This window comes from Capronia epimyces (assembly GCF_000585565.1).
Source record: "Capronia epimyces CBS 606.96 chromosome Unknown aczIQ-supercont1.3, whole genome shotgun sequence".
In the NCBI taxonomy this organism is placed as follows: domain Eukaryota; kingdom Fungi; phylum Ascomycota; class Eurotiomycetes; order Chaetothyriales; family Herpotrichiellaceae; genus Capronia; species Capronia epimyces.
The window spans coordinates 1,071,892-1,098,528 of NW_006912906.1; the positions used below are offsets into that span (position 1 = coordinate 1,071,892).

Consider the following 26,637-nt stretch of genomic DNA (forward strand, 5'->3'; position numbering starts at 1 on the left):
CGCTCCTCTCGCTTGCAAGGGGACCGAAAAAGCCTCTCCCAGCCGGAAAGGTCTTCTTGAATTTCTCTTCCTTTGCATCGGAAATCTCGACGTTGGTAGTAAGTAACATGGCGGAAATGGATCTTGCTGATGACGTCAACTTGGCTTCGCAGAACGAGAAGGAAATGGAAATGCAGCCGGCGGCGGACGATGGCCTTGTATTTGCCTCGAGTTCAGTTGAACTAGAGGTCGACAATGAGGCCCTGTATCTGGGAACAAACAAACCACATGATCCCACGCGGGAGGGAAAACAACGCCCCAAGGAACTCACCGCCACCACAGCACGGGCGATATCCAACACCTTTGGCGGTGCCAGAGTCAGCGGCGATGTGACTTATCTGCAACACGGTACCTACGACACCAAGCCGGCGACCTTGTTGGGGTTCAATTTCAGGTTCAAGTTCGAGCCGGGCAGTGCATCTCGATTTACTCGGGCGGAAATCTGGGTGACATTTGATTCACATGGGGAGAATGTGACCGCCGGAACACCACCGAAGCCAGCCGTCAAGCACTATGCACCGGCCCTCATTTGTGGACCAGTAAGCCTGGGACAGGTGGCCAAGTCAGTGGCGGTGTTGCCTTCCATCAGTGCCCCTACCTTGCCAGTGCAGACCGGCATCGGAGTGACCATGACCAAATCCACCACGGCTGCTCGAGAGTTCCAGATGAAGGTGATTGGAGAGCCATCGACAGATGACGATGAAGCCGAGGAGGAAGATACGATAGGTTGGTGGATCACCGAGAATGCCGCCCAGGATGATGGCATCCCCAGAGAGCTCAAGTCTGCTGTGCTGGTACAACATAAAGATAGCGGCGAAGCATTTCAGGCAACTGTGCACGTCAAAGTTCGTACGCGCATGGGTCTGTCGCTGTTCGGCTGGCCATGGTCGAAGCGGACACCGCTCGTCATCTCCAACAAGGAACGGTTTGGGAAAGCCGCAATCACCACCACATTCGATGACCTGGAAGACAAGGACTGGCTTCAACTGACTGAATTTCCAGGATTGGTCCAGGTAAGGAAGGTCCCAGTCCCATGTCAATGTGGCAATCGCAACCAAACTGACCCCAAGCAGAGGATCCGAATCAGCGACAAATCCAAAGAGAAGATCTGCTAGGACAATGCAATGCCTCTGGGGCGTTTTCAGACCACAAACAGGCAATAATGTCTGGCATCTATCACCCGAGGACCATCGCGATCTTTCTGCCGTCGCCGTCACAGCCATGACCCTTCTCTCCCCCCGCGTAACTAGCCTGCAAACAATCGGACATTGGTGGTACTAAGTACTACTAGTATAGCATTTAGTACTGCATGTTTCAGCTGCCCTTCTTATAAATATTTCTTTATAAAAGCATACATGGCTGGGTTTTCATAGTCGTCTCCGTTGTCCAGAAAGTGATCCTTTCCATGAGGACGTTCGTACTCAACAGTCATCCCACAGCCCAACATGGCACCGACCACTTCATCCGCTTGCTCAACACCTACCGCGGTATCTGCGTCTCCGTGTAACACGTAGGCTGGCGGTAAGCGATGCTCCTGGATCCTGCGCGATATCCTGTATGGGGCCGCACTTTCCTCGTCGGGGATATGCCACAACTCGGCCAAGTTCGCCGCCCGCAGCATGTAGACGTACATGTGGGCCCGAGGATCGGGGACTTTGGCGCAGCTGGTGACCGGTTCGCCGGTCGTATCGAGAAACTCCTCCATCTCCTCCTTCGAGGCGGCATAGCGGCCCGGTGGCGCCGGTTGTGGATTGGTGAAGAAGACGCCCAGAGGATCTGTAATCGGGTAGATGGGTATGATGACCTGCGGCTTGGGCTCGACGTAGAGACCGGCGAGGAGAGTAAGAAATCCTCCCGCCGAGCTGCCGGAAACTGCGAGTCGAGATACATCCAAGGCGCCTTCGGGGACGCGTGAGGAAAGCTCGGTCCGGATGAACTTGATGCAGTCTTGGACGTCTTCGAAGACCTCTTGGACGCTGACTTGCGGCGCAAGACGGTAATCGGCCGAGATGCAGGCGTAGCCGTGGGCGTGTACACCGTTGCGCATGTGCGGGGCGAGCAGGTCGCGTCGTCCCAGTCTAAATTGATTTACAGTCAGTCAGCCTGGCTAGCGAGCGGCGCTCCTGGATTGAAAAGATAAAGAGTCGCTTGCTGCAGGTAGAGGAGTATGTAGCTTACAGCAGCCCGCCGCCGTGGAACCACAGCAAGATTGGCGCCTTCTGCACATTTCTGGGCAGGTAGAGATCCAAGGGGATCTCGACCGAGCCAATCTTCTTGTAAATGATAGTCTGGTCGGGTACCGCCATCTTGTGAATCATGATTTCACTTGGGATTGCTTAAAGCAAATGGAGGGGGTCGTTCAGAGGAGGGAAGCCACGACTCCTGTTCAGAGGGTCGAGGGCCTGCCGTCCTTTTGAGCTTCGCTTGAAGCTTGAAATGGCGGCAAGTTTCGCGCACTGTGACGGTGAAAGCCGAAAAGCGGACTTCCTGCCACCACCGGCGGCTGTCTCTCAAGTCGCATCTACTCCATAGATTGCAGAAGATCTGATCAGGTCAATTACATAACGGATCGTTCGTGTTGAAGGGAAAATCACTCAGTCGCTATCACAACGCCAACGAAACATTCAGAATCTGTCATCGAGATCTGAATGGGGCCGCCGGAGTGGGCCCAGGCCCATCTCTTCCGCCGGTGCTGTCGTTCTCCGCCGGCCCCAACCTCCCAGCCTCCCTAGCCCCTTAGCCCCCGAGAACCCCATTGCTCCATCCCTGCCGGTCCCCGTGTATTCGGCTGCCGAGGTAGATCTGTGCAGTACTGGCAATAACCTATAGTTTAAATCTGTATATACACTTCTGAGAGACGTCTCTAAGAATCTTCAATTAGCTTTAATACCGTTTAGATACTGTAACGTTAGCGTGGATGTAGAGTTGATATTGTCTAAGTACGGTACTGAGATAGTGTTGTTACCGTATCAGGTCCTTAAATCGGTGAGAATCTTCAAGTGTTAAAGCAGTATTGAAGCTGTCTCAACACCGTGGCGAAGCTGTCTTGGTACCGTGCCAAAGCCGCGTCAGAACTGCAGGGACACTGCTCGGAGCCGTTCTAAAGCTGTTAAACACTGTCTCTAGTCTGCATAATGTAGTTTAGATACAGCATCAAGTATACATACTGTAGTAATTGTCTGTTTATCTGCTCCTTGTGGTTACTGTCCTCCTGAAGCTCATACAGACGTCTCAAGATTGCCATAGTCGGCTTCAGTGTGTTCGCGGAAATGGTGTTTACTTTTTCTCCAATGCGTTGAGCTACTAACCTGCTTAATGTATAGAACAATTCAAACGCCGTGCCCTATAGTCTACTGCCTCGCGCAGAGGCCAGAGACTCACTGCTCAATTCCACCCACTTGATGACTCCTGTCCTGGGATCGCAATTGACGTATTCGAAACTTGCCTCACCCGCCTTGAGGATAGAAACCTCCTGCCATGTCATGAATCTCCTCGCGTCGCCAAACTTCTTATTGTGTTCCATGGCGCCACTGAAGATTGCCAAATGCGACGGATGTCGAGCGGCCCATTTCTCGAGGTCAGCCCAATTCCGATGAAACCCCATTGCGGAGGTTTCCCTCAACGGGTGCCTGTCCGTACTAGTATCTAGACTTCTGGCGAACCTCAGCCCGATTGTGCCTGTCTCCTCCGGGTTTTCCCACAGGTACTTCATACCTCGCACGAGCTTCTGCTGCAGACCATTCTCGTACGCCTCAGTTTCCTCGGGCCCGCAGAGGCCCCAGTATTGTCCCGAGCGAATGTGACACATATTGTTGTAGTTCTGTCCCACGAGACGCTGTCCGAATCCTCGAGGGCATGTCTGAGGTACTAGTACGCTCGGTGGTGCCGGCAACTCAAAGAGATCATGAGAGAAGGCTGCCAACCGATCTCTGCCGGCTCCCCAGTACTCGGTGTAGTCATGCGCTTGGGTGGTAACATTGGGTAGCCTAGCCAACCCGGGACTGTACTCCTGTCGGGAGTAATTGGTTTGCAGTCTCTCCAGCGGCGTCTCAAACGATTCGCGCCATATGCCGATGAGGTTTCTGCCAGAACCTGATGCTTGCCAGATTTGCTGGAGGTCGAGCTGTTTCAACTTGGCCGAGAAGTCTTGCTCTAAAGTCCAATGGGCCACCCAGACTGTCGATGCTGGCAGGTCGTTCCCCAGAATCACACGAAACACTTCCACGGAGGCTGGCGCATTCACTGGTTGCTTCAACAACTGTTCAATCGATTCTTCTGCTTTGTGGGCTGCTTTCTGGTCACTCCCGTGAGATTGAACTCCCAGATAGAGAGTATAGACATGTTCGACATCTTCCGGAAATATGACCGTCCATCGAAGGTTTGATACTTTGTGATCCGTAGGTCTCCTGAGGGAGTGTTCTCGCCTTTCGCCGGGCGCTAGCCTCATATTTGCCATGCCGAGTCTTCAGGCAGATTGCTCAAGAGGTCGACAATGGAGCAGCAAATTGTCTGGTAGATAGGTGCTGTGGGCTAGAGGAAAATGAAAGAGGAATTCCAAGAGTGAGCATGCAGTTTTATGCCTGTGCACATCATGGGTCGATGGATTCCCGATGGTTCGGCCTTCTCCCCTGCTCCCCACCGCCCTCCTCCTGGACCGATTAGGCTCCAATGGGCGCCGTCATGTCATTGATAGCCTGAAATCGTTACAATTTTGGGTGCAAGATGCGTAGCTACAATCGAGGTGCCGGGCTTCATATTGGGTCGGGCCACCTTTTAGTCGTCCCACCCCTTCATCACTAGCGACGATCTCTAGTAGCTCAGAGGAAAGCAGACAGTTTATTATGGATTTCTCCGGGACATGATTTCCAGATGGGCAAACCATCAAATCTGCTCTCACATATACTAGTATGTACATCCATATATGTGGCCTTGAACCCCGTTTTCAGGCTAGCACGTTATATGGTGTACCGGAAATATGGACTTTTGTCACCAAGTCCTGCCAGTTCATCTGCCGTCATACCCTCCGATGGCTCGCCAGCGGCATCCCTCTTCTCGTTGATCCTGTGAAAGACAAATCCCATGGTCGAGTAAATAGTCCCTGCCCAGACCAAGAGACCCAGTGTAGTCGCAAAGCCCGCGTAGAATCGGGGACCATCTCTGGTTTGGAACAGCTAGTTTTGCATCAGCAGCCACTATCAAAGTTTGGAGGGAAGGAGTACTCACAAATGGCGCAGATATTCCAGCTGCATTGCCCATCGTCATCTGGAGACCGCTCGCAGTGACCTTGGTTCCGTAGCGAGGATAGTTCATGGGTAGCCAGGAGATCGGGATACCAACCACCGAGTAGCGGCCGAGTGCGACCAGGACGCACCCAAAATAGTGTACACCCTCTGCCACGGGACTCAGCAAAAGCGCATATCCGAGAATGGAAGTCAAGCAGGCGCCAACTGCAAAGATGGAGCGTCTCTGCGTCCTGTCGCTCAGGTACGCCACGACCAGGTACGAGATCGACCCGGCAGCATAACATGGAATGGTCAAAGCTTGCACCTGGGCCGGCGTCCATGTACCAAGAGATTTGATGATGGTGGGAAGGAACGAAGAGTAGCCCCACAGCATTGTGTCTCCTCCAAAGTGTGCAAGGGACATTGCCCAGATCTTCCAGTCTTTTAATGCGGCAATGATATCCTTCTGATGCATTTCCAGTCCAGAAGTCGAGAAGCCGGGTTGTCTATTGCGCTTGGCGATGAGGATGCTTCGATCGTGTTCGTTCAGGTAGGAACAGTGTTCCGGATCGTCCGCCATCAAGAACCAACATGCGATACCAGCCAGAACGGATGGAATACCTTCGATGATCATGATCCAACGCCAGCCGCGATAGCCACACAACCCGTCCATGTGTCCGACAGCGTAGGCGAAAAGACCCCCACATCCACCTGCCAGAGCGGCGCTGACAAAGAGGTAGGCCATGCGCAGCGCAAGCTCACTCTTGGTGTAGAAGAGCGTCAAATAGACTACAAGGCCGGGGAAGAGCCCTGCTTCGACTGCGCCCAGGATAAGGCGGCAGGCAACCATACCTCCAAAGTTCTGACAGAAACCCATAAATATCGCCACAAGGCCCCATGCAACAGCCAAAAACGCAATCCACCGGGAGGGCTTCAGCTTTTTGAGGACCATGTTGCTGGGAAGCTCGCAAATGACATAAGTGACAAAAAGGATACTGACGCAGACTTGGTACTGGTTGTTGCTCAGACCAAGGTCGGCTTCAAGTCCGTAGAGTCTGTTAAACGGCAAAAGTTAAGATCATCGTTCACGGGCCTTCCCAGCTCGATTCTAGCCGGTAGGTATGCAACATACCTGGCATTTCCGATATTGACCCTAAGCATATTCAGCACTGTTTGCAGCCGTTTTCTTGACGAAAGCGAGTGGATAGAGCACTTACCGGTCCATGAAGGACAGAAGATACAGTACCATTACCAGCTACCAGACTGTCAGCGAGCATACCCTCTGAACAGTTAGAATTGAAACATACTGGGACCACATGCTTGTCGACCTTCCTGAGAACCCGCTTCTCGGCCTGTGCATCCAAAAGTTGACTCTCAAGAATGCCTTCGGCAACGTCTGGGGCGGTTTGCACATCATTTTTGGTCATTTTTTCTGGAGTCTGCGCGAAGGGCGGCGTGGACATCTTTCAACTCGCCCAAGAGATTCGACGAGATCGACCAAGTTTGCAGAGAATTCTTTCCAAAAAAGGTCAAATTGCGCTTGTCCAGCTCATGAAGTCGGCTCTCTCCTCCGCCTTAAGTACCGTCCATGTAGTAGTGTTTCCCCGCAAAAGCATGGCCCTGGGCAGCTTGCTCGATAAGCGTAAGTCGGTCCTTATCGACATCTCGGATGCCCCAGAGCTGTCGGATATCAGGCAGGATAAGGGAGGGTTCCTACACATGCGTACCGTTGATAGTGACATTATAGTGTGTCAGACAGTACAGTACATCGAGACCCACATCATGCGGCGGACTGATTGATATCAAGATGTGATAGGCCCCGCGGCGCCGGCGGACCCCATCGGAGCCGCCGGACGGAGTATTGGTGGAGAAGTACGGAGTACCATAAGCACTTCAGTATAGTACTCCGCCACGTCAGTCCTTTTCGTGGGGAGCGTTGCAGGTGGCTGTTGGAAACAAACCGCGTTGTCGATTGGGTACATATTCTTTTAAATAAAATCAGACCAGAGCCCGCGAAGAAGTACATAGTCCTACAGTAGTACAGCATCTTGGTTCTTGCATCAAACAATGTCTAAAGCCGTATTCCGGCTCGAACAACAACAAATGCACCTGCTAGACCCGAGTTCGGACAGGAGAGAGACAGGGCACGCCATGCGATCGGTCTTCACCAGAAACGCGGCTCCTCGTGAGTCTCTCTCTTTCTCTTTCCCTTTCACGTTCTCAGAATGGTTCTAACAGAAATCATCATGACCAGCCGCGGGACCATACAGCCAAGCGATCAAAGCTGCTGGCCAGGTTTTCTGTTCAGGTCAACTACCCACAGACCCGGCGGGCGTATTGATCACGGGAACAGTTGCAGAGAAGACAGAGGCATGTATTAGGAATTTGAAGGCAATTCTTGGAGAGGCCGGAAGTGAACTTGGGAAGGTCGTCTAAGTTGTGGTAAGCGTGTAGAACCTTGAAGTAGTCTGTTGACTGACATGATACATGGTGCATAGATCTTCCTCTCTGATATGCAATATTTCCAAGAGATGAACGCCGAATACGAGAAATGGTTCTCGCATAAGCCCGCAAGGAGCTGTGTCGCTGTGAGGACACTACCTAAGAATGCGGATGTTGAGATCGAAGCGATTGCCATACAATGAAGAAACAAACGTAAAGCTATCAGGTACTTACTAGTATACTAGTACATACATAGTATCGGGGCCTGGAAGAGAAGAATAAGCGGTAAGCCGCCTCTTGTAAATGTCACGCGCGAGCAAATCATATATAAACGAGGAGGAGAATCGCTCCTCCTGTGCTGAGGAGGCTGAACCCATAAATTAGCAACCTTAGTAACCGCCAAGCCTCTATGGTAATTAGCACCAGACGGTACCACAACTAGCCGTTTAGAGCATAGCTCAGGTCACAGGATACGCTAATCTCAAATAGGCCAAGTATCTTTACATATGTCATATGGGCACCCGAACTCGAATCTCGAACTTTGGTCTAGACTTCAAAGGTGTTCGCAGACCAGCAATTACGACAATCCTGGTCCCGGCCAATGCATGTTGGATCCAATCAAGGTGTTTCGGCAGTCGATGTTGTCGCTACAATTGTCTGTTGGTCTCGTAGCAGCGGTCCCCATCTTTCCCTGGTGTCTCAATCCCCACCGTCCTCATCGCTCACGAACTCACGAACACCGACATAAGGCATTCTAACCCCCATGCCTGCCCCAGGCTTGACCAAACGCGGGCCTCGATCATGTGACATCTGCCGGAGAAGGAAAACGAGGTGTGTCGCGGAAGAAGGAACTCTTGGTGGAGCTTGCGTGCTTTGCAAGTTCCACAATCAAGAGTGTACATTTGATGGCATTCCCTGTTCACAGAGGAGAGGAATGGACTCTCCATCGCCGGGTCAAGTCTCATCAAGGTTCGTACAATCGTGGCTTCCCGCTGTCGCTGTGTCCGGCCATGTGTCTAAGATGAATAATCGAGATATACAGACCTAACGAGAATATCCTGAGAGCAGCCCCTAGGCCACATGACACACAATGGCGCCTGATCCGGACCAGGCAAGGCCATAGTGTGGAGGAATACGACCAATTGAGCGAGCCAAGTCTCATGACAAAGACACTGGGCATGCTTAACAACCACCACTGTCAACACATCAGTCCGGCGAGCTCGTTCACGCCTGCACTCACTGGTTTCAGGGAAGCCAACGGTCACGGACAACGTATACGCTGGGTTTCACCGAATGATGCCTTTCTCTTGGTGCCTGATATGGGAACTCCCGCTTATTCGGAGCAGCGGGCGGATGTGGAAGCGGTCGAAGCGCTTGTGAGACCGTATATCCGGACATTACACGACATCTACTTCCGAATCGTCTATCCCACGTTCCCAGTTCTGCACCGCCCAGTGTGGATTGAAAAGTATGGCCGATCGCCCTTCGAGTTCGCGCCGGCAAGCTTGGCGGTGGTGTACCTCCTGGCGACACAATATTGGTCATATGAGCCTTCTTTACATGGCAAACCGATGCCGGACGTTGCCAAGCTAGAGGCCCTTGCTAGAAAGTGCCTGCAAGAAGCCATCCGCTATCGGCCTAAACTATCAACCATTCAGGCCGGACTGCAACTCCTCCAGTACTCCCCGACCGATTCAGAGGAACTGACTCTGCAGCTTGTCAATGCGGGACACAGAATTGGCCTCCATCTCGATGCCACCGATTGGGACATTCCAGACTGGGAGAAGACTCTCCGCAAACGTCTAAGCTGGGCTCTATACAGTCAAGATAAATGGCACGCATTTGAGACTGGCAAACCCTTTCTCATCAACAATGCGAACTGGGAAGTCCAAAGGATTACGGAGCAAGATTTCCCCGAGCAAAGTGAGTACGAGCAGGAAGGCAGTTCGGATGTCGAGAAGGGTCGACTCCTCTTCTGTCAGCAGGTTTATCTCTCCGAGATACTGGGTGACATCCTTGAAGACATCCTCTCGATGCGTGCCACCACCGAGGTGGCTTGCGCTGGTGAACACGGCCTCGAACTCTTGCTGCAGAAGACCAAGCCACTGCAGGCACGCCTGCGTCAGTGGTTCACCGACATTTCGGTCCATTTGTCGATGGACCCCACGACGGTCAACAAACTGTCCTCCGTGGGCTCTTTGCGACTTGCCTACGTCGCCACCGAGATGTCGTTGCATCGACAGATCCTTCTAACTCTGCCTAATTGTATAGATGGGCCCCTGACTGAAGTCTGCCGCAAGTCAGCGGGCGAGCGATTCCAATTTGCCATCAATCTCGTCGAATCGTTGAAACCTAACCACCTCGTCAGTTTCTGGTATTCCATGACCGCTCATAATCTGGTGCTGGCAGGTGAATTCGGCTGTTACCTATACCTCACCGAGACTAGATTCGAGCAACGACAACTCTACCTATCTCAACTGCGACAGTATCGCTGGCTTCTCACCATGAACAACAGTGGTTCTGCCTATATTCGACAGGCTCTAAACTCTCTCGAGGTACATTTCAGATATCTCCTGGATTCTCAGAATCGTGGAGACGATGATACATTTCCTGTGGTCAATAGTGATCAGGTGGTATATCCCTCGGGGGATGATACAGTTGCCGTAGGCGAGGATGAGCTTTGTTCTACATGGGATGATTGGATGCATGAATCAACATTCATGGCTCCTGGCGAACCCGAATGGAGTAGTCCTCGTCATGTTTAACGACAGGAATCAAGAATACCTACCTAGTATATACTATGTATAGACCACTACTAGATTAGATCGATTTTAACTCTATATTAATACTAATAGTTTTATAAGTGGTATCTAATCTAAATCCTATATATTAGAACTATATCAAACTTAGATCGATCGATACTAGGTACCCAGATTAGAACCGGATCGAGACCGGATTAAAACCGGATTAAAATTGGATCGAAACCGGATCGAAACTAGATCGAATCTAGAATCGAACCTTAATCGAGCCCTAATCGATTATAGATCGAATTTGAATCCTGATAGTAATGATTCTTGACCCCGGGATCGAATCATATATGATCGATCACTTTATAAGCCCTGGCACCGCCATTCAAGCCGCCCCAAATTCAATTCGAGGGCCACGATAGTGTTTCCCGGCGTGAATGAACCAGTTAATCACACCTAAAGCACACATACATGCACTGACGACACAGGCGTAATCTGTTGTGTGGAGGAAAGATTCAAGTTAGAGTCTCGTTTCAGTTTCAAAACTGTCTCGCTTCAAGTTCAAAGGGCAGGCAACTCGACTTACTCATATTGGAACTCTTCACAGGGAGCGTGACGGGAAAGTGGAAGAAGATGGTCCAGAAGATGGACGAGATGACCACGAGAATATTCGCAGTCCACCCAATCAGTGTAGGGAGGCGGAATGGAGCGGTGGTTGGGAGGAACTTGGTGGATCGGTGGTTGTACAGTAGCAAGGCGGCGGGGAAGGCGAATGACGCCTGTTGTAGGATGATGCCGATTCCAACCAGGGCATTGAAGGCTAAGGAAAAGTCAGTAACGACCGAGAAGCAACGACGAGAAGCAATTGATGTGTAACATCGATGGCAATGACAGAGAAGGCAACGACAGAGAAGGCAACGACAGAGAAGGCAATGACAGAGAAGGCAACGACCGACAAGCAACGACCGAGAAGATGAATATCGTACCTGTTGTTGATGCCATATATATACAGCCACAGCAAAAAATGACGACATAGTTTGCCAGCAGAGCCCACACGGGGACATGTAGGGTCGGATGGATGCGCGAGATGACATGAGAGAAGCTGAAGGCATTGTCCCGGGCGAGGGCCCACGTGAGGCGCGAAGAGGTCTGTTGAATGGCGTTGAGGCAGAAGAACCCTATGCACAAGGACATGATGGCAAACGCCGTGGTCGCTGCCTTGGAGCGAGTGGCTTGGAGAAAGATCTCGACGATTGGCATCCTGTGGTTGTCCGTCAGCCTGTGCACGTGTTTCAAGACGGTGTACCATAGTATGTAGTATGGTAGTGAGAGCAATAGACATGTACCATGTAGTGTGTGGCAGAGAACAAATGTATCGTGCTCTCACTACCATACTACATAGTAGTACAATCTCTTACCCGGTCGCAGTGGCCAGAACGGCATCAAAATCGCTGAGAGAGTAGAGCATGGCCACGGCGAATGAGAAGGCCGTGACAAAGCCAATGACAACGCTCGACATGACCGCCTTGGGAACGGTTCGTTCCGGTCGAGTGCATTCTTCGGCAAGGTGTAGAGCGGCGTCCAAGCCGGCGTACATGAAGGCCGGATTGACCAAGCCGGTCAGAAAACAGATGCCATCTGGCCAGCCAGTGGCATTGATCCAAGTCGTCCAGACAAATTCGTTTGACTGCTTGGGATCGGATCGGGACACACAGGTGACCAATATGACGAAGAAGCTGGTCAAGGTCAAATAGACTGTTTTCTTTGATCAGCCAAAACCAAACGTTTCATTGAAACATAGAAAAGAAGGGCCCCGGGGCGGCTACTACTCACATCCGATATCATGCATCCAAGGTGCCCGTTTGACGACAAAGATGTTGGAGAGAAGCAGGACGAAAGACAGCATCTGGTAGATGAGGAAATAGTGCCAGGTATGAGGAAGGTAGCCTGGATTCCAAATGACGGCAACCGCGATGATCCATTGAGCATTCAAGATGGCGACCGCGGCACTCAATGATACCCAGGAGAAGGCCGCGATCACTCCACAGGCGTAGGAGAGACCTTTGCTGAATCTGGCTGGGGCGAGCAGTGATGTGAAGTGGTACTGTCCACCTGCGGTAGGGTATCTGTTGCCGGACAGCAGGTCAGCAGGATTTCAGACAGCATCATAGGACTTCACTGTCCCATCAGGGGGGATGTAAGTATCATAGGACATATCACTGTCCCATGGGGGCAGGGGGTCGCAAAGAGTTGTGGGGACCTTACACCGCCGAGAGCTCGGCCAGGGTTGCTGCAGTGGCCAGATAGACGATGGTGGTCAGGATGGCCCCATACAGAACCGTGACTGTGCCGCCCTGTGTGATGCCGATGGCCAGGCTGGATGCCATTCCCACCCAACTGTTGCAGATGTTGAACCCCAACGAGAGGATGCTGAAGCCATTGATGTCGTGAGGGACTTGGTCCGACCCCAATCCCAATCCCTCTGCCACGTCAAGGTCGACCGCGGCCATGCTGCCCACTTCACTCTGATTGACCGACTGCGCGTCTCCTTTGTCTCCCGTTGCCGACATGGTGATGCCTAGAGGTCAAGTCAGCCACATTCACATATACATATTGACAATACTGCAGTGTAGGGACAGGTGGACACAGCCGTACCAGAGGGATTTCCCTTCAAGTTCTCCATGACTCTCTCTTCTGGGCCAGGTGAGGTCTCAGTTCAACAGGTTTACAGGATGGACTCGATCTCAGCTGAGGTCCCAATTCAACAGTGACTAGATGGACTCTGGGAGATCTCAACTAGAACCCAGGTAACCAATTCAACCCGGTTGTTTTACTGGAAACTAGAACCCAGGTAACTAGGTTGTCTCCAGTGTCTTATATAACTCTCGACCGACGCATTGAGGCCAACGTCGCTCGGTCCCAGGCGGCTGAGCCCTCCAGTCTGATAACGCTGCGTCCCTGGACTTATTGTTATCTCCTGTACCTTACCGTCTTGTGCATCCTGGGTTTGCACGCAAGTTCGTGGAAAGTTGCCGCGCCTGACGAGTCTAGAGTGGATATACGACCTTTGGCACTAGCCATGTTCGCCATGAGTTTCCACCCAACAAACCCAGCAATCCCATGCCCCAGCTGTGGTTATCAGAAGATATTCGTCAACCATCAATCATAATCGGTTTATGTAAATGAAGACATGGTACTCGCCTCGTCCAGAACTTATCAGCCTTGAACTTTTCGGGCCCTTGGACCGAAACCACTGGCAGCGCAGCGCGCCTTGATCAACGGTGCTCGCCATCACTTTCTTGGGGGCGCAGGCTCCTAAGGATTAGTGGCTACCTGGGACTAAGCCCAATACAGGAATGTGGAGTGTGCAGTATGGAATAGGCACAGACCAACCACGGTCCAGGAAGTGCCACTCGTCGCTTACCAACTTGAATCCACCACAATCCGACAACGGAATCTCTTTCTCTGTGACTTAAAAAGGAGGATCGAGACATTCACGAGGCTGGTCCCAAAGTCAATTTGATGTTGATATTACTTCTATACTAGCACGCAGCTCGCCTTCCAACGTCCAATGCAGAACTATGGCCTGATCAGAGAGGGCGCAGGCAATGCGGTGCTGCGCGCAATTCCTCTCCCCAAGCTCCGGGATGATTACCTCCTGGTCAGAACGGTCGCCGTCGCTCTCAACCCCACAGACTGGACCACGCTCGATGCCGACGGCGACGACGGCACCATTGTGGGCTGCGATTACGCCGGGGTTGTAGAGGAGGTGGGCAAAGCAGTCACGAAGGCGTTCAAGAAGGGGGACCGGGTTGCTGGGTTCTCACACGGAGGTCAGTACTGAATGCCGTTGCCGTTGCCGTTGCGTCTTCTCCCCCAGTTCGAGTAGGGCCCTGTCTATATCTTCTCCCCCAGTGCGAGTAGGGCCCTATATCCACGATCCGGGATGCCCGTTGACCGGAACTGGAACTGGAACTGACCGCGGTTGCACTGTCATCCATCTTCACAGGCAACGATGCACATCCCGAAACTGGCGCATTCGCCCGGTATATCACGGTCAAGGGCGATACTCAGATGCACATCCCAGCCGGCGTGAGCTTTGAAGCTGCTGCTACGGTCGGCGTAGGGATTGGCACCTTGGGATATGCAATGTATAAAGTGCTCAAGCTGCCACTTCCCGACACCGTCTTGGAAGGTGTGGGTGAAAGCCCCGAGCCTGTCCTGATCTATGGGGGGAGCACCGCCACCGGCACCCTCGCCATCCAATTTGCCAGGCTGTGAGTTCTTTCCTTCGATTTCATTCACATCCAGTTCCGTTGGGGGGTTAGGGTTCGGAAAGTCATGCATGTCTCATGAGATACTGGGCTAACTGGTAGCCGTGTGTTTCCGCGAACAGTTCGGGTCGAAAGGTCATCACCACCTGTTCCCCCAGGCACTTTGGACTCGTCAAGGAGCGGGGCGCCGACATCGTTTATGACTATGTAAGCTGCAGGGCATCCTTTTTTTCTCCTGTTGCTGCTGGTGGTTCAAAATCTCGTTCCTTTTCTTACCATCTCTGGTCTGCTATAGCATATTCCCCAAGTCGGCACACAGATCCGTCAAGTGACCGACGGCAAGCTCAAGGCTGTGTTCGACACCGTCTCCCTCGATTCGTCCGCGGCCATCTGTGCCGACGCAATAGGCCCTGCCGGCGGGGTGTACTGCAACCTTCTGGGGGTGGACTGCCCGCGGTCCGACGTCCAGTCCGTCTTCTTCCTCGGATATTCAATCTCGGGTGAAGCGTACATTTTTGAAGGCCAGTCATACGACGCCTCCCCAGAGGATTTCATCTTCGCCCGCCGTTGGTATGAGATCGCAGAGCGGCTCTGGGCTCAGGGGAAGTGGACTCCGCATCCACAGCGCATTGGTCCCGACGGTCTACTCGGTGCGCTGGCGGGGATGCAAGAATTGCGCCAGGGCAAGGTCAGTGGCGAGAAGTTGGTCTATCGTGTCGACGAGACAATGTGGCCCTAGAAAGGCCACTCACTCTAGAGACCCATGTCATCATTAGTATCTAGCTATAGCCAGGTAACATATGCTTTATGCCGAAGTGTCCGTTGGTCTTTCGGCGGATATCGAAGCCCACGCGTCATTGTTGAGATGTAAGAATCACCTCGATTTGTTCGATTGGATCTGCCATCGAGAAGCCTCTATAGGGCCAGCCCAATAGGACGACCTCGTTGATGATATCCTTTTCCACCTCTCCCTCCATGGTGGGAATTGGAATTGGGAGGGCGACTCTCCCTATCGCGACCTTGGAAATCATGGTCAGGACAAGATGATGTCGGCTCCCATCTCAGCCATGACATCGTGCCAAAGAACATTCTGGTCTGCCGGCGCCTCATCCTTCCGCCTCCACACATTGAGGATGACTTCCTTGGCCTCGGTCACGTTTGCAATACCCCACCGTTCTCTCTTGTCAAAGTATTTCATGACCCGAAGGCGGAGGTCGGCCTGCTCAGTCTCACAAGCCGTGATGAAAGCCGGCCACATCAGGCCAGAAACGTTGAGGTCTTGTTCGAGAAGACCGAATGCCTCGATGTGCTCGATCCCTTGCCGGACAAAGGAGGACACGATGTGGTCCTTGGGCGATCGTCTTCGCAAAGTGCAGCCCAGGTAGATATGGCAGGCGCAGTAGAATGCACGAGCGTGGTGCCAGGCCATCTCTCGACAGCGCTCATCCGGGCCCGAAAACCGCGACTTTTCAGGGTTGTTGCGGTATATCCGGAGCTCCAGTTGATCCAGCTCCTGCGCAGGTGGTGATATGCCGTCGAAGAGCCATTGGTTGATCTGGTGGATGATTTCCAGGATCGGCCTGGTAATTCCAAAGACATCACTGAGGTACCAGTCCGTCTCTCCTCCGTCCTCTTCTTCTTCTTGATAGTCCCGCTCCTCATCGAGATATTTTGAACGGTCGCCGCTTTCGGGGCTGGGAAGTTCCGGGTGCCTCAGACTGAACCTCTGGGGCGGCAGGTCCTTGGCTACATTGTATTGGGCTGGGCGTAAGGTTTCCAAGCATACCAGGAACTGGTACAGCGTCGACGTCGTTCGACTGTACTTCCAGGCCGACTTGTCGGTGGTGTGCAGCCACGCGAGCCCTCCACGAAAGTGGACGCGCCAATCCGAACCGTCCCCCGTGAAGGCGGGGATTACGGAGAGTGTGATGATGGTGGCCAATACGGCTTGTTGTTCTTCGAGTTGGGTCGAGGAGGTCAAGCCTTGACTCAAATATTGTAGGCTCTTTTCGACGTGTCGACCGCCAGTCTCACGCCCGAACAGACTTGAGTCGTGCAGTCTTGTGTGGCTCAGCGCGGCAAAGGCGTACAGAGAATGCAGGAACGCCTGGTAGGCAGGTGAATTCCGGTACGTGCTCTTAGCCAGGAAAGCCAATGTGGTGAAGATGTTGTGAAAGATGTTGTCGACGCGCGGTGTCGGCGTCATCAGGCCACTGAGGAACGTGACCCAGTAGTGCATCAACTGCCGTTCTCTGCGCGAGTCGGCGAAAAGAGAGAAGCCGTCCAAGGCTGGCAATATCATTTCGATGGGCCCCGGCCAGGTCGGAGGCGTCGGGTATCTGGGCGAACACCATTGCTGCTCAAAGTCATCCACAGAACAGGCTGCCCTCGGCGAGGAGAGGTAGGCCTGGCTAAGGTCCAGGTGGTTGACTTCAAGGTTAGTTGGTGGCGGGCTCACGCCCGTCGCGTCACTGCTTGTCGATGGAGCATTCCACTGAGGATGGTCCACCGAGGAGGTTGTTGGAAACACGGAGAACAGTTTGACCGTCAGACAGGCGCCATCCGCAGCTGAGTCGATGGTTTCGAGCGCCGAATCCACGTCGCGTTCGCTCAGGAACACACGACTACTCTGGGCCGTGTCGAGAAGCATGCGACGTTGAGTGCCGTTGGAGACTTTCTGACCTGGCCAGACGAGACCGATGCCGTACCCAGCGCAGGTCAGGCCACTGTTTCTGCATCGTCGACACGCCGGTTTCTCCTCGCCACATTTGACCGAGCGCAGTCTGCACGTCCGACAGCCAGTAAACGTCTTTGATCTCTTGGTCTCTCCTCGTGGGCGCATGGGATGAAAGATTCACACTCACATCGGAGTGAGTTGCTCAGGCGGATTGGAGGTGGGCAAGAAGAGGTGGGATACTAGTAATTAGTACTTATTACACCAGCAGGCCACGGCGAACTGCGGGCGGATACTTATCTTCAATTAGGAGATAGATTCATTCCCTTATCTCTCCCTTAGTCTGTGCGCACAGATACCGATGAACAACGCCTCCTCAGCCCCAGGAGCTAGAACCCTGAGCCTTCCTAGCCCTGAGCTTGCCACCCTCCCTCGCCCGCCTCCAGTGAGCGAGCGGTCCCTACGATCCTTACTCCGCTCCTACAACGACTGCATCGGTCCCTCGACTCGCTCTCGATTTCCCAACATTGGCTCCCAGACATTTCAGCGGAAGACAGACCATTCATCGCTCATGAAGATGGGGTTATATAACATCTGCGCGACGTGCAGATGGGGTGCATGCAGTGGCTTTTGGTTGTCCGCAGGAGATTCACAGCAAAATGGCAGCACCAGAGTCGAGCGATTCCACCCCGAACGGACTCAGCAATGGGCATCAACAAGAGCCCAGTTCCAGTTCCTACCAGATCCCCGATGTTACCTATCGAAGTCCTAGTAATCGACGGGTGAAAGTGATTGCAATCGGTGCAGGGGTGTCCGGGATCCAAGTGGCGTATCAGATTCAAAAGCAATGTGAAAAGTAAGCACCCGTCCCCGACCAGATCTCTGTACCTGGGTTTGCTCGATTTGACCGTCCTTGGATTTCAGTGTCGATCTACAGATCTACGAGAAGAACTCAACGGTTGGAGGCACATGGCTGGTGAACAGGTACCCTGGCTGTGCCTGTGATGTTCCCTCGCATGCCTATTCATTCAATTTTGCCCTCAATGTGAGTTCCTATACCCGGCAGAATTGGACCAGCCTACAGTCATTAACCATCCCAGCCTGAATGGCCCCTGTTCTTCTCCCGCGCCGAAGACATTGAGCAATACCTGGAAAAGGTGGTTGACGTCTTCGGTCTGCGAAAATACATGCACTTCAACCATAGGGTGCTTGGAAGCTATTGGAACGAGAAGGAGGGGAAGTGGACCGTCAAGATTGCTCAGACTCGGCCGGATGGCACCGAACACGAGTTTGAAGATACTTGTGATCTCTTGTTACAATGCACCGGCGTCCTCAGTCGTCCCAAACTGCCAAAGATCGAGGGTCTGAATACTTTCAAGGGAAAGGTCGGTAACATATCCTTCTCGTCACAGCCGCGCGTCGAGGTTGCTCACACACCCAAATCAGGTCATCCACACAGGAGCTTGGGACATGAACTACGACAAGGAACAATGGGCAAAGGATCGAGTGGCCGTCATTGGATCCGGTGCTTCGTCAGTCCAGACCGTCCCCAATATGCAGGTCTGTTATCAGCTTCTCACCCGTCAAAGTTTGCCCAGAGCCAGAGTGCTAACTGCCCCCGAAGCCGTTTGTCAAGCACATGGACGTCTTTGTTCGAACCGCCGTCTGGTTCGTCAAGTTGGCCGACAACTACGGCAACAATCACGCCTACACCGACGAGGAGAAGGCCATCTTCCGAGCCGACAAAAAGGCTCTGGCCGCCCACGCAAGCCATATCGAAAACCAAGTCAACGGTGACTGGAGCTTGTTTTTCCCTACAAGCCAGGCACAAAAGAAGGCCCGAGAATTCTTCACGGCGCGCATGGCCGAACATATCAAAGACAAGCGACTGCTCCAAGGCTTTACACCCAAGTGGTCTGTCGGATGCCGACGCGTAACGCCAGGCGATCCGTACATGAAGGCCATTCAAGAGCCGAACGTGACTGTGCACTTCACAGGTGTCTCGCGACTGACACCGGACGGGGTGGTGGGCGAAGATGGCATCGAGAGGAAAGTCGACACGGTCATCTGTGCGACCGGTTACGACGTATCGTACCACCCGCATCATCCAGTCATCGGTCTGCATGGCCAGAGTCTCAAGGAGCACTTTGGAGATGCACCAGAGTGCTATCTCGGCCTCGCCGTGCCCAACTTTCCAAACTACATCCTTTTCGGCGGGCCGACTTGGCCCTCGATGAACGGCTCCGCGCTGGGCCCTCTTCACGCCGTGACCAATTATGCCATCCAGGTGATCAAGAAGATGCAAATCGAGAACATTCGATCGCTCGTTCCTCGACAGGACGTCACCGACGAGTTCAACGCCCACGTGCAGGAGTTCGTCAAGGCTTCGGTGTGGAAAGACGACTGCCGTTCCTGGTACAAGAATCCGGACACTGGCAAGGTGTTCGCCATCTGGCCCGGGAGTAGCTTGCATTACATGCAAACCATTGGAACGCCACGCTATGAAGACTACCACGTCACATATCACGACACAAATCGGTAAGTAAAGGACTTGGTACTAGTAGTACTATGTCGCCCCCCTCGCCCCTTGATCAGACTCTATCCTCAGTGAGATGCACGATGCACAATGCACCGAGACGTAAGAAATCGAGGGTGTCAAAGAACAAGGCTAACAATGCATATTGCCAAATATTAGGTGGGCACATCTGGGCCTGGGCTTTACTATCGAAGATCGTGACCCGAAGTTGAGCACGGCTCCCTACCTAACCCCCGACGCCATTGATGAGGAGTGGATGGTGCAATTTCAAGGAGATGGTCATTCAATTGACGGGTCACAGGCTTGATGAAGACGATCAATTGACGGGCTACAGGCTTGATGAAGACGAAGACGAGGTCGGAACATGAATTTGGCCGGAGAGGGGATACTATGTACTCGTAAGAGATGCCAATACTCACTTATAGGACACTTACTACCTACTACATAGTATACAAGGTAAATTCTTAGTATCCAAGTCGACTTAGATCCTTCAATCGTTACCTAGATACATAATAATTGATACCCCTGCATATACTGTCTACCATGTACATATAGACTAATCCATAAATCCTTGGCCTGGTGAATGAACATGCTCAATATGCATGGTAGGGCGACTTTCCAGCTTGGCCATCCAGTCCGGTACCAGCTGGTTGTTCTCCGACAAGGTGGGCGGGCGGTCGCCCGTGGAGGGAGCAGTGACAAAGGAATCGACATCGGCCAAGGCGTGGGACAATGACCTCGAACTGGATTGGACGAGGTTGACCAGCTTGCCCAGGACCGCAAACTCCATCTTGAGCTTGCAGGAGTAGATGAAGGACTTAAAGGCTCTCTCGAGGGATCTCAGGCCTCGGTACTCCAAAGCCAACAGGGCGATGTCCATGAGGATGATGATGGCGTTGATGATGAACAGTTCATACATGACTCGGCGGGTGCCCTTCTTCGAGATCAACTGCAGAAGTTGGACGGTGGTCCAGAGGTAAATGCCCGAGATGATGAATTCCTGCACGCAGAAGCCGGTCATCTGGATCTTTTCCATGTAGAAGAGGGCCTGTCCGAAGGCGGCTTGTTCGCCGCCGTAGCTCTTGCCGTACTGGATGACGGTGGTGGAGGTGTGGAAGACCACCGCGTCGACGATGATCATCCACTTGATGGCCCGTAGCAGTTTCTCGTGCTGCAGAATCAGACCCAGTCGAGAGTAGAGGACAAACGCTTGGCCGGTGATCAACATGACCCAGCCGGTTGAACTCAGCATCATGGCGGCCCAGAACACCAGGACCGCAAAGTATTCGGTGACGTAGCCGACGCAGTAGGGGATAATGCCGACCGAGGCGACGACGAGCGAGATGAAGTAGAGACCGCGCCATTCTCGGAACGTGGCGAAGATGATCAGAAGGAGTTCGACACAGTTGTAGAGCGAGAGCGTGAGACAGGTGACCACGATGATGGGTTCGGCCGTCCATTTGCCCTGGAACTCTCCGGGGTGGTAGGCTGGAGCCATGTTGTCGAGGAGCGACGGATCATACTCGTTGTCGCTCTATGGCATTGAGGTTCCTGGGTCGAGGATGCTGGAGTCGAACAGATCTGTGAACATTAGTATGAAGAAGGGTGGCAATGAAGGCGACACCGACATGACGCTTTGGAGCGATCATTCAAAAAGCTTGAGTCGATGACCAAGAGCGCCTGGGCCCCGAGTCTGGGATTGCGGGGGAATGGATGCGCGTGTTGCGTGTCTCCTCGCCTTTCTCCATCTTGACATGGATGTGCCTGGCATAAGCGAGTTCAGCCGAAGCAGTATCCCTGCAGGTCTACTCTTCTTCTTTCGCCTCGGGTACGGGCCAAGATGGAGGTAGTCAGTCGGCTATGACTTGAGACATCCTGCGTGCTCGCGGATATGATCTTCAGCTGTGCATCACCCTCGAAGAAAAGCGGTGGACAAAGTACTATAGTTGATGTCCAGGAGACGTGGTACGGATCCCATTGTTGAAAGTCCCCGGCAATTCTATCCGCGTTGGGTGAACCCTTGGAGGTTGCGCAAATTCTTTCCCTTTCCAGTGTTTCGGGAAGTCTTTCACGTGGGACCCTTCAAACGTTATTTCTTGCGAAGGAGGTCGGAGGGGAGTTGATCGCTGCCCTGCACCACACAGTCTGCAGTCTGCCCGCGCTCATAGTCGTGGTGGACGAGCAGAGAGGACGAGATTCTCAGTTTCACTCGATCGGTGAACAAGCGATGATACCTACCAGTCAAATCGAGCTCCTCACGGACCGGACGAGGCGCAAAGATTGTCGACAGTAGACGCTTTGAACCCCGCAGGACTGCTTGATAGCAAGCTCGGCTGACAGTTCCTGAGTCATCGGCGAGGCTTCCACTGCCAAATTGAATTCTTTGGGGGACAGAAGAAGTCGAACGGTTGGTATGATATCAGCAGCCTTGCGAGAAGATCGTGTGTAACCGTGCGATACCGATACCGATGCCGATGCAGCCTATCGGTAAACAAGCCACCGGCACCGGCCATGGCCCGGCACATCGCACCGGCATAGATGACGATGACAATGACGATGGTTCGGGTGTCTCTTCGGGATTTACAGTCGACTGAGGACGGGAAGGCTTGGGTCGCGTCAGGACTCGACTATGCTTCATCATTACCATCACCGGCACCATCACCATCGTACCTGGTCATCACCATCCCAGTCAGCAAAATAGCGCTGCTTTAACATGGGTTCTCGTACAGTTGAACCATTTCATTCGGGCACAGACAGCCTGGCCCCCCTCCCCTATATGTACCCAGATGGATCTCACAGTGCATAGTATACATATCCCTACACATATACTCTGCGCCGTAGGATAAGAGGTCCTCCGGCGCTCTCCCGGATCAAGCAGCCGAGACCAGGTTAGGCTAAGCCTCGTGAGAACAGAGACACCACAAGTCGCCCGAGGCGCCAGGACCCCGTAAGCCCTTGCTTTGCCGACCAACCGACCAGCCGACCAGACAGATGCTGACCATATCCCAGCGTGGAAAATGATGCAGAGGACCGGCCTGAATCCTAGCGACATCGAATCGTGTTGGACAGACCAATGATGCCAGCATGCCTGCCAGCCACACTGGCAGTGTGATTGTTTACATACCTATCAGGTACATAGGATCTACGTGCCTAGGTAGGTAGATCTTACAGAACGCGTCAAAGTACCTACGTGCCTAGGTAGGTAGATCTTGCAGAATACGTCCAAACACAAAACACAAAACACAATGAATGACAGCGCGGGGCTGCCAATCCGCCCGCCAATATTAAATGATGTCGCTTATGTCTGTCATACATGTACACATACCATAGGCCAGTACGGATATTCTGTATATGTATTCGTTATGCGTTATGTGTACTGTGCTGTGTGTACTGTGTACTGTGTTGTGTACTGTGTACGAGTGCCAGCCTTACCACACTGACCACAGGATGAACAAGGCTGATCCAGGCCCGCCTGACAGCCCAACGGCCAACGCCCTTCAACCTTACCAGGTGACTAGTCATGTCATAAACAGTGCGGAGCCGAGTAGCGCCATCAAATCAAAGTATGATAATCATAATCATAATCATAATTGAAATCAGCGGTCCATGTCCGTGTCTATGGCCATGTGATTGATCAATCAGATGACTACTTAGATATGTTTACGCTCCCAAGCTTGCATCATTCGCCATTCGCCAACACGTACACCAACATTGGGACTCGTCTGAGCTACTACACTACTCGTCGAGAGTGTTAGGGTTAGGGTTAGGGTCAGTATGCATATAGACTTCAATGGATCTACGTTTACTCATAATGATTCCGGTTGCGGTTTCAGATGACAGGCTTTGTGACCAACTGAGTTCCAGTTCAACAACTTGAATCGTCCATTGTTGGTCTGTGCCTATAAGTTGGATTCACTACCGCTGTGATGTGCAGCCTGATGGGCAGTGAAGGAACAAGCAGTGAAGGCCAGCAGTAGTGGCTTTGTGCCTTTGTTTGCTTCTCTGGGCATATATGCTCTCTCTCTCTCATTCTGGATCTTACCACCTTAGCATCATCAATCATATCAAGCTTACCAGATTCAACTCTATTCCATACTCCACATTCCACATTCCACATTCTTGGGAATCTATCCCGTGTGGGGGGAAAGTTCTCGTCCGCATTGTACGGTCTTGACCACGACTCGTCCCCATTGTTCTCGTCCGCATTCGTACGAGTACGGTTGTCCCCGTTCGGGACCGACTCGTCCCCTATTGGTTCCAGCCGGTCAAACAAAGTACAAACAGGTGGTCTTGCCTGACTTCATCGCCTACCTTCCAATGTCCTTGTCGACTGCAGAATGAAGACTGGCGCCATTACAGTCTCATTCAAATCGTAGATCATGGCTTCACAAAACCCAGCATCGGCATCGACTCCAGCATCGGCATCGACTCCAGCATCGGCATCGACTCCAGCATCGGCATTTCCTCTTAATGGACGCGATATCCGCAATATCCCTCGTTCCGAAGTGATCCTTGCTGCTGCGACAGCCCCCGTCATTTATGTAGCAGAATACGCACATGTGAAAGTCGTTCGTGTGCATGACAATGCAGTCCTGAAGTTTGGTAAGCAGGTTGATGCCACGGAGGGAAAAAACATGGAGTTCGTTCGCCAACACACGACGATCAAGGTCCCAACCCTGATCGACGCTTGGGAGGTAGAGGACAAGGACAAGAATAAAACCAGCACAACGTACCTGCTCATGGAGTATGTCGACGGCATTGTGGTGGAAGAGATCTGGTCGACTCTCCATGTGCCAGCCAAGCTCTCCATTTGCAACCAAGTCTGTGATGCCATACAGCAGCTTCAAGCCATTCCTTTCGCCCAACCTGGCCTGGTCGGTGGAGGAGGTCTTTGTTTTGGCCCTCTTTTCAACGATTTTGGAGCTGGCCCATTCGCATCGGTCGAAGAAATGGAGGATTGGTTCAACGAACGTCTCCAAGTTTGCAAAGACTTCAAAAAGGTTCGTCCGGACTACCCTTCCTTCTCAGGAACATTCAAATCCTTGGTCATGTGCCATCTTGACCTCTACCCGAGAAATCTGATGCTAGACAAGCATGATAGGGTGTGGATCCTTGACTGGGCCTTTGCAGGTGGCTATCCTCCTTGCTTCGAACGGGCCACGTTGGAGCTTGTTGGAAAGTCCCAATACAAGCCTTGGTCGAACTGATGCCTGGGGATAAATATGTCGACGAGATAGAAAAGTTCAGAGCGATCTGGTGGGCATTAACCATTGGGATATACACAAAACCAAGTAGCTAGCTAGGGTCAACCCTTTCTGTGTCCGGACAGACAGAACCAAAGATGAAATAGAGAACGCAACAGGAAATTAGCAACACCAGTCTCGTATGTCTCAACAAAAAACGACACACGGCATGTGATGAACGAAAGTGATATTGAGGGTGAGTACTTGCCATCATAGGAGTGTTGCAGGGCTAGCCTAGCTTGCACACATGTACCTACCTATCCGGAACCCACAGGTTGTAGTACCGAGGACTATGAACAAGGGTTGTCGGCCGAGGCGCACAGTAAGCCTAATCGGGACGTCACGGGCACGGTAGAGGCGTGGAAGCGTGAAAGTACCCGAAGCCTAATCAGGACGTCACGGGCACGGTAGAGGCGTGGAAGCGTGACAGTACCCGAAGCCTGCTCAAGTCTGCTTCAGCGGCGGGTTGAAGGTGACCCTTGCAGAGGGCTATGCGTCTTGATAAAATGTACCGTGATCGATATCAGATTGAAATTCAAAGGGCAGAAGCGTACCGTCCTCAGACCAAGCATACCTAAGTGTAGCCCTCGCACACCAAGTTTCCTTCGCCATGATCATGTGGTTCTGGAGGAGTAGCAGTAGAACCGAATCGACCCAGTTTCTGCATCCAACTCCGAGTTCGTTGAACTTGTAACGGTCGTAACCTGCACGTTGTATGAGATCCATAATAGTTTGTGCTGAGTAGGTCTGAATAACTGGCATGTCACTTGTCTTGATGGCATTCGTCGAGGTAGAGGATTCAAGTTCACTAACGATGAGACACCCTATGCCCGATGTACCCGAAGGGCTCATATCGAGACGAAGAGATGTGCCTTGAGAGGTACCGAGGTCAAGTACCCAGTGATTTGTTTTGGTAGTGGTGCCTTGGATGGGGACCGGGCCAGATGCGGCAGCTGTGACATGAACAACCTTGAAGTTGTCCAATTTAGCTGAGAGGGAGGGAGGGATGTATGCTACCGTTGCAGGTGGCATGGTCGTGGTTGGTGGTACTGTCTCGAGGGACACAGAAAGTGGAGTTAGTTGAGTTCTTGGAGGAAGGTTGGATAGATTTCGTCGAGGGTTGGTAGAGTGTATCGGATGTTTCTAGCTTGCACTGTATATAAATACCAGGTAATTTAGAAAGGATACAAAGTGAAGTAACCCTTAGGCAGTGCCGAGTACACGTGAAGCAGCTATTAGGCAGTGCCGAGTACACGTGAAGCAGTCAGTAGGCAGTGCCGAAGGCAGACGAGTAACAGTGACTTTGACTATAAGCGTCTCAGGCAGTCGACGAGAAATAGGTGTTCCTTAAAGTGAAAATAATAGAAGCAGTCAAGCAGTCAAGCAGTCAAGCAGTCAAGCAATTAAGTAGTTAAGTAGTTAAGTAGTTAAGTAGTTAAGCAGTTAAGCAGTCAAGCAGT

The 26,637-nt window shown here is 52.4% G+C and overlaps 12 protein-coding genes across 12 annotated transcripts; 6 read left to right on the forward strand and 6 right to left on the reverse strand.

Annotated features, from left to right (window-relative positions):
- Positions 1-107: 107 nt before the first annotated feature.
- Positions 108-1,154, forward strand: A1O3_03643 (uncharacterized protein; the record flags this gene model as incomplete). Its single annotated transcript, XM_007733779.1, has 2 exons — positions 108-1,052; positions 1,113-1,154. 2 exons carry the CDS (start codon positions 108-110, stop codon positions 1,152-1,154), a joined length of 987 nt encoding a protein of 328 aa, XP_007731969.1.
- A 212-nt stretch (positions 1,155-1,366) lies between these two features.
- Positions 1,367-2,345, reverse strand: A1O3_03644 (uncharacterized protein; the record flags this gene model as incomplete). Its single annotated transcript, XM_007733780.1, has 2 exons — positions 1,367-2,117; positions 2,218-2,345. 2 exons carry the CDS (start codon positions 2,343-2,345, stop codon positions 1,367-1,369), a joined length of 879 nt encoding a protein of 292 aa, XP_007731970.1.
- A 1,037-nt stretch (positions 2,346-3,382) lies between these two features.
- On the reverse strand, positions 3,383-4,486 carry A1O3_03645 (uncharacterized protein; the record flags this gene model as incomplete). Its single annotated transcript, XM_007733781.1, has 1 exon — positions 3,383-4,486. One exon carries the CDS (start codon positions 4,484-4,486, stop codon positions 3,383-3,385), a length of 1,104 nt encoding a protein of 367 aa, XP_007731971.1.
- Positions 4,487-4,994: 508 nt separating this feature from the next.
- On the reverse strand, positions 4,995-6,688 carry A1O3_03646 (uncharacterized protein; the record flags this gene model as incomplete). Its single annotated transcript, XM_007733782.1, has 5 exons — positions 4,995-5,210; positions 5,263-6,316; positions 6,394-6,414; positions 6,479-6,516; positions 6,569-6,688. 5 exons carry the CDS (start codon positions 6,686-6,688, stop codon positions 4,995-4,997), a joined length of 1,449 nt encoding a protein of 482 aa, XP_007731972.1.
- A 640-nt stretch (positions 6,689-7,328) lies between these two features.
- Positions 7,329-7,906, forward strand: A1O3_03647 (endoribonuclease L-PSP; the record flags this gene model as incomplete). Its single annotated transcript, XM_007733783.1, has 3 exons — positions 7,329-7,446; positions 7,516-7,691; positions 7,760-7,906. The coding sequence occupies 3 exons, from the start codon at positions 7,329-7,331 to the stop codon at positions 7,904-7,906; spliced, it is 441 nt and encodes a 146-aa protein (XP_007731973.1).
- Positions 7,907-8,863: 957 nt separating this feature from the next.
- A1O3_03648 (uncharacterized protein) lies at positions 8,864-10,468 on the forward strand (the record flags this gene model as incomplete). Its single annotated transcript, XM_007733784.1, has 1 exon — positions 8,864-10,468. The coding sequence occupies one exon, from the start codon at positions 8,864-8,866 to the stop codon at positions 10,466-10,468; it is 1,605 nt and encodes a 534-aa protein (XP_007731974.1).
- Positions 10,469-10,835: 367 nt separating this feature from the next.
- Positions 10,836-13,020, reverse strand: A1O3_03649 (uncharacterized protein; the record flags this gene model as incomplete). The annotated part of the gene is made up of 6 exons (XM_007733785.1): positions 10,836-10,906; positions 11,037-11,270; positions 11,437-11,711; positions 11,869-12,205; positions 12,284-12,576; positions 12,716-13,020. 6 exons carry the CDS (start codon positions 13,018-13,020, stop codon positions 10,836-10,838), a joined length of 1,515 nt encoding a protein of 504 aa, XP_007731975.1.
- A 1,001-nt stretch (positions 13,021-14,021) lies between these two features.
- On the forward strand, positions 14,022-15,463 carry A1O3_03650 (uncharacterized protein; the record flags this gene model as incomplete). The annotated part of the gene is made up of 4 exons (XM_007733786.1): positions 14,022-14,283; positions 14,460-14,727; positions 14,847-14,931; positions 15,020-15,463. 4 exons carry the CDS (start codon positions 14,022-14,024, stop codon positions 15,461-15,463), a joined length of 1,059 nt encoding a protein of 352 aa, XP_007731976.1.
- A 294-nt stretch (positions 15,464-15,757) lies between these two features.
- On the reverse strand, positions 15,758-17,566 carry A1O3_03651 (uncharacterized protein; the record flags this gene model as incomplete). Its single annotated transcript, XM_007733787.1, has 1 exon — positions 15,758-17,566. The coding sequence occupies one exon, from the start codon at positions 17,564-17,566 to the stop codon at positions 15,758-15,760; it is 1,809 nt and encodes a 602-aa protein (XP_007731977.1).
- A 491-nt stretch (positions 17,567-18,057) lies between these two features.
- On the forward strand, positions 18,058-19,940 carry A1O3_03652 (uncharacterized protein; the record flags this gene model as incomplete). Its single annotated transcript, XM_007733788.1, has 5 exons — positions 18,058-18,254; positions 18,323-18,443; positions 18,499-18,783; positions 18,845-18,958; positions 19,023-19,940. The coding sequence occupies 5 exons, from the start codon at positions 18,058-18,060 to the stop codon at positions 19,938-19,940; spliced, it is 1,635 nt and encodes a 544-aa protein (XP_007731978.1).
- Positions 19,941-20,490: 550 nt separating this feature from the next.
- A1O3_03653 (uncharacterized protein) lies at positions 20,491-21,432 on the reverse strand (the record flags this gene model as incomplete). Its single annotated transcript, XM_007733789.1, has 1 exon — positions 20,491-21,432. One exon carries the CDS (start codon positions 21,430-21,432, stop codon positions 20,491-20,493), a length of 942 nt encoding a protein of 313 aa, XP_007731979.1.
- Positions 21,433-24,313: 2,881 nt separating this feature from the next.
- On the forward strand, positions 24,314-25,141 carry A1O3_03654 (uncharacterized protein; the record flags this gene model as incomplete). Its single annotated transcript, XM_007733790.1, has 1 exon — positions 24,314-25,141. One exon carries the CDS (start codon positions 24,314-24,316, stop codon positions 25,139-25,141), a length of 828 nt encoding a protein of 275 aa, XP_007731980.1.
- Between the last annotated feature and the right edge of the window lie 1,496 nt (positions 25,142-26,637).